At 52.7% G+C, this 12,297-nt stretch overlaps 1 protein-coding gene across 2 annotated transcripts in view; it reads right to left on the bottom strand.

The window, feature by feature from the left end:
• Positions 1 to 11,228, bottom strand: part of CLSTN2 (calsyntenin 2) — a 552,389-nt gene extending 541,161 nt beyond the window's left edge. The window contains exon 1 of one of the 2 annotated variants that reach the window (XM_070238231.1): positions 10,932 to 11,228. In XM_070238231.1, the coding sequence (XP_070094332.1) occupies positions 10,932 to 11,055 (124 nt within the window). In that variant the 5' untranslated portion in view covers positions 11,056 to 11,228. The remainder of the gene's footprint in view (positions 1 to 10,931) is intronic. The other variant, XM_023621018.2, reaches the window with a different exon arrangement.
• Between the last annotated feature and the right edge of the window lie 1,069 nt (positions 11,229 to 12,297).

Below are 12,297 nucleotides of genomic sequence, written 5' to 3'. Positions count from 1 at the left end.
GAGCTGCTGGGGTACACTTTAATAATAAAGCGGAAGTTTCCTTAGAGCATTTGGCCTGAGTATCAGGCAGAAGCATCTCTGGCTTCAGGTAGGGAGCGATGTGCTAAGTGTTTCCTGGCAGCACGAGAGAGACAGCCTGAATGTACCCGCGTTCTCAAGCTACAGAAGTCCAGGATAAACTGTCTCGCTGCAGAGGAAGCCATAAATATTGCACCCTAAGGCCAGGACTTCAATATCTTTGAAGGGTTTCATTTCTCCTCCCTTCCAGCTTTGATATATGTACTTACTTAACAAGGGTCTGGGGAGGGTTAATTGAATTAATATATGTAAAGTGCTTTGAGTTTGAAGAGAATACGCAATATAAATGGAAGTGTCACTAAAAAGGTTAATCTAATTTACATCTAACACTTTCAGTTCATGGTGTTAATGAACTATATCCTTTTAGAGAGTGATTAATTTATAGAAATGTGATTATTTTCCCTAATGCTATATATGGGTCAGCTTCCCCTATTACTATACCTAACTTTATAGGAGAATTCAGCATTTTACAAATTAAAATAATAAATCAAATACCCCTGTAATGGTTATATTTCATTAATTACAAGGAGACATGCATTAGATTAACATTTATCTGTTTTAATTAATTTGCTGCAATGCAGTTATCCATGCAAATTGGAAAACGACACATCAACTTGACATGATATTAACAGTTTTGACTGATTCCTCCCTGAAAATTTATGGGTCTGCCACTGCTGCATTCCTTGCGTAACCATGGTGACCACCAGCTGTGTGACATATGCAGGCTGTACATCAAAGAACTAAGAAGGGAGTTAACACTAAATTCAAACTTCTCCTGAAAACACACTTAACTAAACTGCTATAAAGACAGACAGATGTAGGGTTTTGTTTGGGAGGGGGGTTGAGTCCCAAAGTCTCAAAACAAATTTCTTAAATCTGATCCCCTTATTTTCTTAGGCACTTTATCCTTTCAAAGGGTGTTCAGAGCCCTTCATGTGGATACTCAGAACTTTCTTGGGGAGAGGAGGGAGGGGCCGTGGTGTCCTTTCTGCACACGGAAAAGCAGATCCCCGAGGGCTGAGCGATCCACCCCAACCCACACTGGTCACTGGATCCAGGTCACCTGACATGGAGACCAGGCCCTTCCTTCATGCTCCACAGCGATTTTCCTGTCAGACTTCTTTGAAGACTGCAGATTTAACTATATAATGCACCAGACGTCATGGAAATGCAAAGCGGCAGAAGTCACAAAAACGATGCGGGGTTTTTTTTATTTAATCAGCAAAATTTAAGTCAAATTGCAGCCAATTAAGCACTTTTGGAAGCTGTGAGAGTGGCATTGACAGCTTTCCCGGTGAAAGTGCAATGGCATCTGCCGGACCTGACCCCCTCACACATGTTGCCGTGGTCCACGTTCCCCTGAGTCGCCTGCAGACTGAGAGTTTCCAGCCTTTACAGAGCAAACACTGTCGCTGATCTGGAAGGACAGTCAGGGAACCAGAGGGAAGAGGTCTGAGGAGGGGTTCCCACCAGTGACTGAAGCCGGAGGGGCACTGACCGGGAGAAGTATGTGGACAGAGTCCTGGGGACGTGCAGCGGCGTGGGTGCCATCACCTGCACACAGCCACTCCCTCAACACTCAGCATTCACTCCGGACCTCGGACAGCGCTGGGCGCTGGGCACACACAGGTGACCAGGCGCTTCCTATTCGAGGGGCTCATGGTCTGCCTGGGGAGACAGGAGGGTGACAGCACTTGGATGGGGAAAGTAGAGGTGGTGAAATGCGGAGGAACAAGGCCCCCACCCGGGAGCAGCCTTGCAACCCATGCAAAGAAACAACGCGTCCCCCCGGGGGAGCTGTTAGCCGTGGAGGGGGTGCTTGTCAACCTCAGCTGGGCAGAAGAAACAGTGGAGGGCTTAAAACGAAACCTCAGGTGCTAGCCTAGAGCAACTTCACCAGAATCTCTGGGGCTGGGTTCCAGGCATCAGTGTTATTTTAAAACTCTCTCAAGTGGGTCCACTGTGCATCCAGGGCTGAGAATCACTGACACAATGGATAAGAGGGCAGACTCTGAAACTAGACTTCGTGGACTCAAACCCCAGCTCTACTGGCTTGAGTGAACTGGGTAAGTAGCGCGACCTGCCTGGCCTCAGTTTCCTCACCTATAAAATAGGGATAATAAGAGCACACACTGGATTGAGTGGCTGGAGGGCTGAATGAGTATTAATACAGTCACGTGTCGCTTAATGACGGGAATACGTTCTGATAAATGTGTCGTTAGGCCATTGCATCGTTGTGTGAACATCATGCAGTGTACTTACACAAACCTAGATGGTACAGCCTACTGCACATCTGGGCTATATGGTACTAATCTTATGGGACCCCTGTCACATTCGTGGTCTGTCACTGACTGAAGCATCATGATTCAGTGCACAGCTGTGCCTATAAAGTACTCAAAACGGTGCCTGACACATAGTAAGCTCTTGAGAGATGGCAGTATTAACTATCTGGAAATTGCTGGAAAGTTCATGGAGAGGAGAGGAGGCCAGATGAGAAGTGAGGGGAAAAACCATCGATGGGCCTCTTTGTGGGGCTGGAGAGTTTGGATCTCTCTTGAGAAGATATAAGAGGCCAACGGGGGTGAGGCTTCCTGTTCTAAGAAGGCACTAGGCCCCTCTGCATCCTCGCTCCCAAGGAGGCCTGGGTTGCAAGAGTGCAGGCAGAAGTTCTCTGTAGACGCTTCCTGTCCTGGCCTTTACTTTATGAATGTCTGAGCTCCTTGAAGGAGTTCTGGAAGGGATGGGAGAGGTAGAAGGTGGGAGAGGAGCTGGTTTCCTCCAGGATGGGAACTGGTGGCCGGCTCCCTCTCCTAGCCCCGCAGCACCCCCAGGGCAGTTCCAAGGAAATGTGATATGAGAACTGGACTCCAGGTGCTGGAGCCCAGGGGTGGCAAGGATTCCGCCGCCTGTGGAAGTAGAGAGCTGGGGACGTCAAGAAGCCATGCTGTTCAGACAATGGGCATCACAACTGGTAACCTGTAAGGGATGGAAATCTGAAGTCATTCCAAGAGTGTGAACTGTTCTCAAAACCCTGGGACCCTAACAGACCCTGGCATGGATGGCGAAGGACGGAATTTTTTGTAGGCCTGGTGGGACGAGAGTTCATCTACCCATCCTGGCAGCAGTGTGATAGATGATGTGAGGAGAGAATCAAAATTAAAACCTAGTGCTTTCATTCTCAAGAGATGCTGAATAACGCAGTAGTAATGGACATGGAGGGGAGCAGGAAGGTTCTGGATCTTCATGGGTAGAATCGACTGGACATGATGAAGGATAGGGTGTGATGGAGGAGGAGAGATAAGCCTGCTGGACGACTCCTGGGGCTCTGGCTTGGGTGAGCGCACAGATGTTGTACCTTTCACCCAAAGAGAAGCCACAGAGTAAGCACCAGATTCCTGGAGGGAAGATGAGAGGCTGGGTTGGCACACATGGGGCTGGCGTTACCCAGGGAATCCTAGAGGGGACAGACGTTGAGCAAGTCTCTGAGCGGGGCTCAAGATGAGCTAGGAGAAAAACTGGTCAGGGCCAGAGATGGCCCTGGGAGTAATGACATGAGCAGAGGGCACTGAACTAGGGACAAGAGGAGAAGGCATCAGAGACGAGTGCCTGTTCCAAGGACTAGAAACCACTAAGAAGCAGAAGTGGGCTTCAGGTGACATCGTCCAAGGTATCACCTGGCTCCCTGGTGCTGGATTACAACCATCTGCCAGCAGGCGACCCCTCTGTCTGATTCCTGGCTCTGCTGCTGCAAGCCCTGTGGGGTTCATGTACCAATCTGTAAAGTTGGTATTTGAGAAAAAGGCAGCTGACATATATAAAGCACTGCCAGGACATCAGAAGAAAAGGCAGTCTTTCGAGCAGTCAGGGACCTGCTACACCGTCTCTCCCACCCTTCCACAGTCACCTTTCAGCATCCCTTCCTCACCGCCCCAGTGTCCAGCCCTGTGGTACCCTTTATTAATCCTGCCACTTAAAAAAAGGAGTCAGAAGGGGGCCATGTTAACCCAAGTGAACAACCAGCTGGGGAGGTCTTTCTGGTGCAAGAGTCCTCTCCAAGCACATCTCAGACCATGCAATGCAGACAGCTGTCTTCTCCCCTTGAGACCAGGCATAACGGGAGGTGAGCAATGCTTCAAGCTGCCTGGACAAGAAGAGAGGGGTCAGGGTCGCTCCTGATGGAGAAGTCAATCAGAGAGTGAGGCTTCTAGAGAAACCAACTCTTTCAGCAATTTTGTAGTGAAACCAAATGTTCTCGGACAGTGAGGAGATGCCTTCCAGGGTAGCAGAGCCTCTCAGATCTCATTCAGAGCCTTCCTCGAGCAGACCTCACATCACTCTGGGAGGCAAGCCCGTGTGAGGTGGGCAATCCATGTCTACCAAACTGTTCTGCATTCAAATCTCAGTTCCACCATCTCTGAGCCGTGAGACCTTGGGCAAGTTACTTCACTTCTCTGGGCCTCAGTTGCCTCCTCTGTAAAGGTGGAATGTAATTCCACTTGCTTCATAGGGTTGGGGTTAAGCTCAAACCAACTGACACATGCGAAGTGCTTAAAATAGTGCCTGAGACATAATATGCATTCAGTAAACATTCAGTCTTTTATTAGCTTTGTAACCTGTATACAGAAATCTATTTGTCCAGGCCTGAGGTCCCTCCTCACTCCTGCCTGCAGACCAATCATGGGCTTTCTTAGCACCTTGCATCCACCTGTCCTGCCCGCCTCCCATCTGCTTACCCCATGCCTACTCACCCATCGAGACCCCCTCATTGTCTCCATAAATCTTTCCTGACTTCGCCTATCCTTGCCAATTTCTTCCTTTCCTACGAGACTTTTTCAGGCTCTGCTATACACAGTCTATCCTTTTCCCATAAGCTATCAAGTTCTCCAATAGTTCGTGTCATCTGTGATGTTTGCACCAGACGGAGTGTGAGCTCTTTGATATCTGGAACTTGCTTTATATTTCGTTCCCCTCACAGAGAGTAGCAGGAGATTGAGAAGTAGCTACTGGCTAATGAGGCTCACGCACAGGGCCCAGTGCATGTTTGGGTTGGCCTAAAGCTCACCCCAGGTGTCCTCCTCTGACCAGGGCCCCCTCCTGCCTTCTACCTCTTGCCCCACTAAAGCTCACAGCATGATTGTTACGGAGGAATGTCTGTGTTGCCCCTGAAATTCATATGTTGAAACCCTACCCCCAAAGTGATGGTATTGGGAGGTAGGGCCTTTGGGAGGACCTCTCCTTACAACCCAAATCATACCACATTAGGACCAGATGAGGTCATGAGGGTGGAGCTCCATGAACGGGATTAGTGCCCTTATAAGAGTCACGGGACAGCCTGCTTCCTCTCTCTGCATCCACATGTGGAGACACAATGAGAACTCGGCAGTCTACAACCCAGAAGAGAGCTCTCACCAAAACCCCATCCTGCTGGTGCCCTGATCCCCAACTTCCAGCCTTCAGAACTGTAGAAATCAACCTCCGTTGTTTCTAAACCAGCCAGTCTACAGCACTTTTGTTATAGCAGCCCCAGCTGATTAACAGGGTGACCTCTGTCCTGTTCTGTGCCTGTGTCCTCAGCTCAGAACTCCTCCCCCAGTTCAGTCCTCCCATGGTCCATCCTCCAACCTACCATTCCCGTGGAAGCATTTCCACAGGAAGCAAAGGGCTAGGTAACAAATAATAAAATGAGAATCTGTTTCAAACTGTCATTTCGTCATCATAGCTTCAGTTACCCCCTTCCACACAAAACATGCATCGTCACAGAGGTCGTCACTGTCTTCAACAAAGAAAGGACGCTGCTGAGCTTCCTGGACAGCAGGGCTGGGCGGAAAGCGCCACCTGGGCAGGGGCCTCTCCTTACAGCCCAAATCACATCCCAGAAGCTCCTCCTCCAGAAACGAGAACCCCTCACCTCCAGTGCCGGCACTGGGAGACACGTTTATTTATTTATATAGCACACCTTGCCGAGTCCTTATTCTGAGCTGGGATGAGTGAGACAGGGGCCCTGGCCTCCAAGGCTTTCACAGACTAGTGAACGAGGCAGACGTTTTCACAATTCAAGCCAAATGTGCATGTGTGTCTGTGCACGTGTGAACATGTATTTATATTTATATATGATACTTCCACACACATGCACATACAGAGCCAGAGACAGAGAGCACCGAGTTTGAGCTGAGAGAAGATGTGAACAAAGCTACTGATTGCCAAGGGGTCAGAAAGAGGGGATTTCACCAAATCTCAGACACTAGAACCAGTGATGAAGTGATCAGTAATTACAGTCACTGCGTATTAAGCGCCATTTACGTGCCGTGAAGTGGGCTTTCTAAGCACTGTCCTGACAACCACCTTGCAAGGTAGATGCTCGTATCCCCATGGTATAGATAAGCAAACTGAGGCTCAAAGGGGTTAACTAATTTGCCCAAGACTATCCAGCTAGGAAGGTAAGGACCAGGACTGGAACCCAGGTTTCTCTGGCTACCAAGCCCAAATTTTACTTCATATCAGAGAGAGAAAATGTCTATGTCAAGACACGACAGAATCACAATTGCAAACAAGTGGATTCCCAATGCCAGTCACTACCGACTGCTCTGCTCACACCCCGAGGCCAAGCAGCGGGGGGCCCTGGAGATGCGGGCAGAGCCAGGATGAGATTCCAGCCCTTGGAGCTCACAGGGCAGTGCTGGAGCCAGACAAGGAGCACAGCATGCCAGAGGGAGAGCCACAGTCTTCTGGGGGTGACCAGCCTGGGAACCAGTCTAGGAAGCTTCCCAGCGGAGGCCATGCCCAAGCCTGGCCATGTCTTGAATAACAACAGGAATTAGGCTGAGGAAGACCTTCTGGCCTGAGGACAGTCCAGAAGGTCCAGGACAGGAACGAGCACATCCTGGTCCAGGAACCAAAGGTGACTCAGGATGACGGCAGGTCAGAGTGCACCCTCTGATGCACTGCTGAGGGCTTTTCGTGGCATTTCATTTGGGGAAATAACTGTCACACTCCAAGGAGACACGTGCTACCTGGCCAGAGATGATCTAGGACAATTCACCATAAACATTCCAGACCAGCTTCACCCTGCAGGAAGTTGTGCACTGTGCAATCTAGAGTACGCAAGGATGCTTTTTGAATCTGCAGGAGGGAGGATGATGCTACTAGCAAGAACACTAGTTTCCCCAGATGACAAAGCAAGGCCCACTTCCCTCACTTCACCGGCAGGCCCCTTTTAAACAACAACCCTGGACTCTCCCACGGCTGTGAGCAGGACCACAAGGGCTCCAGGGGACTCAGAGACACCAAGAGCTCAGCTTCCTTGTCGCTGCTAGATCTGTTTTTAAAACCAAAGGGGAAAATATCTGATGATCAGTCAGGGGCCACTGGGCATGAGGACCCTTCTTATGCACATCCTAGTGCCACACCCTCTAACTAGTTGTCTTGGCAAGTCATTTACCCTCTCTCAGGCTTGGTTTCTTCATCTGTGAAATGGGCTAACACCAGCCCTGCAGAGGTTGTAAAAATTAGAGACGGCCCAGGGAAGGGATTAGCACAGCGCCCGTTACCCACTAGGGAGGGGCTCCCACACTGTGCTCCTGACAGTGATACTGTTACTGTTACAACTCAGCTCTGTCTTCTCCCCTCCCTATCACCAAATGCTGTTTTTGCAGGCTCTCTTCCTACCCCCACCTCCCTTGACTGCCCCCATCACATAGTACCACACTTTGGACAAATTCTGTCTGCTGTCATTCTCTTAAAATTTCCACATAAAAATCTCCTCTCTCCAACTAGAGCAAAGCTCGCAAAGAAGGCTAAAGGTGAGATGGGAGTGGGGGTGGTCATCTGATGTCTGCTAAGGCTCCTCCAGAGCACTGGGCAGCCTCTGGGCACACAGGTGGGCACTACCATAACTGAGGGTCTATATGCAAGTATTCTCCTGAACGACCTGTGCCTGGATGCAGACTTGAAGCGGGACCGTTACCAGGTCCTTGAGCCCTGAGACCACTGCTACATCACCAAGTTTAGCACGAACCTTAAGATGTTTGTCTAGATCGCTTTGTCTTCTTTTCCCTGGATAAGACACATCTTTCTCTGCCCCCAGAGACTTCCTGGGTTCATAATACCTTCCCAGCTTTGTGCATAAAACCTGTGCATGGGATGTGGTCTTTTCAAGGAAGCTAAGAAGTGTTTGTCTTTTTTGAGTAGCCAAGATATAGGAGAGTAAAGGGAAGGGATTATAATAACTGCCTGGCCACTGTATTACGTCTGAAATTGGAAATATGTTTGCACTGAAAGTACAGTGATTCTGTGAAAACCACAAACAGTGGTCGGGAATTAGCTGCTCGACTCCCCACAGCAAGAAGCAAGGAGCACAAAGGCAGAACACGCTGTGAACCACGGAGGCGACATCTCACAGGAGCGGGAAGCTGGGAGGGCGCGCTTCCAGACAGTGTCCAGAGGGTGCGCTCAACTCCACCGCTCAGTGGGACACCAAACTCCCAATTTTCTTCTACACATGAATACAGAACTAGAAGGAAGAAGAAAGCTATTTTTCGTTCAATCTTCTTCACATGCCTTCCTGACTTTTCTCCCTTTCAGTGACGGGAATAACAATGATATGAACCTTAGAAATGGCAAAGTCAGTGGCAGGGTGCAGACCCTGTGAAGCACACCTTTATCTTAATGTTCTTCAGAGACTGTGTGAGATTTGGAAACGTAACATGCAAGTGCACTGTAATAAGGAAAGTCAGTCCTGTAAATACCAACTAAAGTGTCATCATAAATGTCTCTGTTTTGATCAAACATTACCCATTTGTCTTTTTAAAAAAAAAAAAATGCAGCTAACGGCGCTCTTTGCAGCCCCCCAGTGGTTGCAAGGGGAAAGAAGGAAGAACAGGGCATTCAGACAGTACCTCAGCCTGCGCAGGGCCAATCAACTTTTTTACACGGGAAAGACAAATGGCTTATTTTCACCACGAAATGACTATGTTCTAAGTGGGGACGATGAAAAGTGTTGGTTAAAATGCACATAAGTATTCACATTATAAAACATGAATCACTGAGAGGCTGGATTTTTCTTCTTTTTAATCTTTCTCTCTTCTGCCTGCAAAGCTCTCCATGTGGACCTGAGAACTCGGCAGTGCAGTGTGCAAGGACGCCAGCTCCCCTGCCCAGCGGAGGCACTCCCCAACCCTCGCTGGCTGCGAGCTCCCCGTTGTAGACATCTGCTTATGAATATACCATTTGCTCTGCTACAAAGTGATGAGAATTCTTCAAAAACATGCCATTTCCCTGTTTAACAAGGTGTCTATATGGGGGAAGGAGGCCAAAGGTTTGGAAGTTCATTGTTTTTCATTCTTGTTTTCACCAAAACAACAGTCTCTCAGAATGATCACTTCACATCAGCTATTCCTTCACCACACTACGTTTGAAACATTTTCGTAATGTTTTTCTTTGTCTTCCAAGAAAAGAAACTGCCTCTCAAGGATACACCAGAGGGGGAAATTGCTGAAAAGAAACAGGATGTCTGCTTATACAATAATTTCAGTCACATCACCAAAAAATTAGAAGATTACGGGATGATCAGAAACTCTCGTATTCTGAAATTGATCACTCTCAAGTTGCGGGAGAGACATTCCGAGGCCCAGAGGAGGGGAACTATGTGCCTCTCATCCTCCAGCCTCCAAGAGCAGTTAGATCTGGTCTACATCCCCTCCCTGAGCCACTGGTAAGCTCGAGTTCAAAGCCAGCTCGCCTCTAACACGGAGTCTCTTCACCTACAGGCGCAAACCCCTGGGTCCTCAGAAGATGGTCAGGCGAGATTCCAGCGACCACGCTCCCCTCTCCGGGTTACCTGGCAGACTTGGCCTCAGCACTCAACCCAAGCGCACGCCCTCCTTGTCAACAGCACAGAGAATCAACAAGTTCTGTCTAAGCTGGGCGCTCCAGCCCCCATCTACCACTGCCTCCCCTGCGCCCCCAGCCCCGCCCCCAGCCCAGTGATACACCTCCCTCGCCTCTGCCCGCACCTAGGGTCCTACGAGCACGTGACCTTCTGTCTCAGAGGCGCACTCCTGGCGCCCCCACCCCAGCGCTCCCCACCGCGCTCCCAGGCAGCAGAGTCCGCGGCTCGCCAGCCTCCAGTCTCCTGACGGCGCCAGGCGTGCGCCGGGATCCGGCTTCCTTCGGGGCGGAAGGAGTGGGGAGGTCACGACCTCCAACCTAACAAGGTGGGCGGGGGAGGGGCACCAGGTTGGGCGCCTGTGCCCGCGGGAGCCGGAGCCGAGTCGGCGAGGTAGGGGGGAGCGCTTCTTCCGGACTCCGCGGCCCACCCAGCGGGCGCGCGTTCCCAGGGGAGCCAGAGCCGCCCTGGGGGAACCTGAGGCGAGCCAGGGGGGGCCTTCCCTGGAGCCTACAAGTTCCCACCCCATCCGCGAGCTGGGAGACAGGCTCTGCTCCCTGCTTTGAAGGCACCGCCGCTTATCCCTCCCTCAGGGCAGAGGTAGACAACTGCCTCTCCTCTCCTCCCCGCGCCAGCGCCCTGCTCGAGCTGTTCCCGGCCGGAGCCCGCGACTCACCCACTACGCCCCCTCCCCAGCACAGACAGCCCCCAAAGTTGTCCAGACTCCCCAGACCTCGCTCCTCCTCGGTCCCCGGACCCCGCCCAGAGATTGGGCCGGCGTCTGCTGGTGGAACCTCTCAGGTCCAGGGCGCAGGGCGCTCACTTCGGGCATCCTGGGCGCACAGAGGCCGGGGAAGCTGCGGCAAGGGAGGGCGTGCAGATCTAGCGTGAGCCCCGGTCCCCGCCGCTCGCACCCTCACGCCCGCCCTGTCTTCCTCCTCGGAGAGGAAGAAACTTCGCCAGCACCCACCTTTAGCCGCGAGGAGGCGGCGCCGCCGGCTGCCCCCGCCGCCGCCGCCGCCGCCGCTGCCGCTGCCGCTCCCCACGCCCAGCGCCAGCAGGAGCGGCACCCAGCACAGCCTCCCAGGCAGCATCCTCGCCGCCGCCGCCGACCAGCTGCCGCTGCCGCCTGCTGCCCGCGCCGGCTTCGCCTCCGGTGCCCGCCGGGCCGCGCCGCCTCGCCCTGCCCGCTCGGTGCGCGTCGGCGCCGCCGCGCTCGGCCTCGGTGCCCACCCGCCGCCGCGCCGCTCGCCCGCCGGCAGCAGCCGCGCTCACTGGCGCGGACCCCGAGCTGCTCCGGCGCTCACCCCGGGACGGCCCGTGACGTCACGGAGGGAGGGAGGCGGCTCCTGCATATTCATGAGGCGCGGACACCGGCCCCGGCTTCCGCGCTCCCGGCTCCGCGGCCCCCTGACCCTCAACTTTCCTCCGCCCTCCTCTCGCTCCCGGGCGCTCCTGCTCCAGCAGGACTCGGCTCCCGGAGGACCCTGGGGGGCGGCCGCGGGGAGCCCTCCGGCCCTGCGCCCCCACTCCGGCTCTCCAAATAACTGCCACAGGGGATGGCGGGCTCCCTCGGAAAGTGGTCACCCAGGACCTGAGCGTCGTCTACTGGGGCGCAGGGGACCCCGCCCTGCCACGCCCTTGGAGCTGACGTCCGTGAGCAGGCCGGGCGGGCGCTGCTGCAGGTCCTGCCCTTGGCCGGGTCTCTGGACGCTCTGTGCCGCCTGGTCTGGGGAGGGCGCCAGGCACACGCTGGAGCTGAAAAGCGCGAGCGCAGCTCGGAGCTGTCGCGCAGGGTAAATCACCGCGGACCTCGGGGGAGAAGAGCCGGACTCCGCACCATCTTGGAGAGGCAGGGGCAGGCACGGCTCTCAGAGGCCGATGGACGGGATGAGAAAAGGCCAACGTGGGGTGCTGGGCCTACCGAGGCTGCAGTGGGGGCCACAGGTAAACTTCCCTGCAGTATGGTGCCTAGGCAAGAAGTTACCACTTTTAGGTTGTCATTCTACGTATCTTAAGACCAGGCCACCTGATTGACTGTCATGCCTTGGGACACCTCATGCCACTGAGTCACTGTCAGTTCCCTGAGTGCCGGGGCCATGCACGTCTCAACGACCCCCCCCCCCCCAACCCCTAGGCCTGCAAGGTTCATAAAGGTACTCAATAAACATTAACTAATGGCCCAGAAAAATCCTTGACCATATTTGCATATATGCGGTGCCAATATCACACACAGTTCAGCGTTCATAAGGAATAGGTAAGGAAGTAAGATAGAGAAATATACAAAGTTATTTATTTATTCAATGATTGAATGCATTTACTGAGCACCGAGGCAG

Source organism: Equus caballus, chromosome 16 (assembly GCF_041296265.1).
Source record: "Equus caballus isolate H_3958 breed thoroughbred chromosome 16, TB-T2T, whole genome shotgun sequence".
Lineage (NCBI taxonomy): Eukaryota > Metazoa > Chordata > Mammalia > Perissodactyla > Equidae > Equus > Equus caballus.
This window is presented reverse-complemented; position numbering and strand designations above follow the sequence as displayed.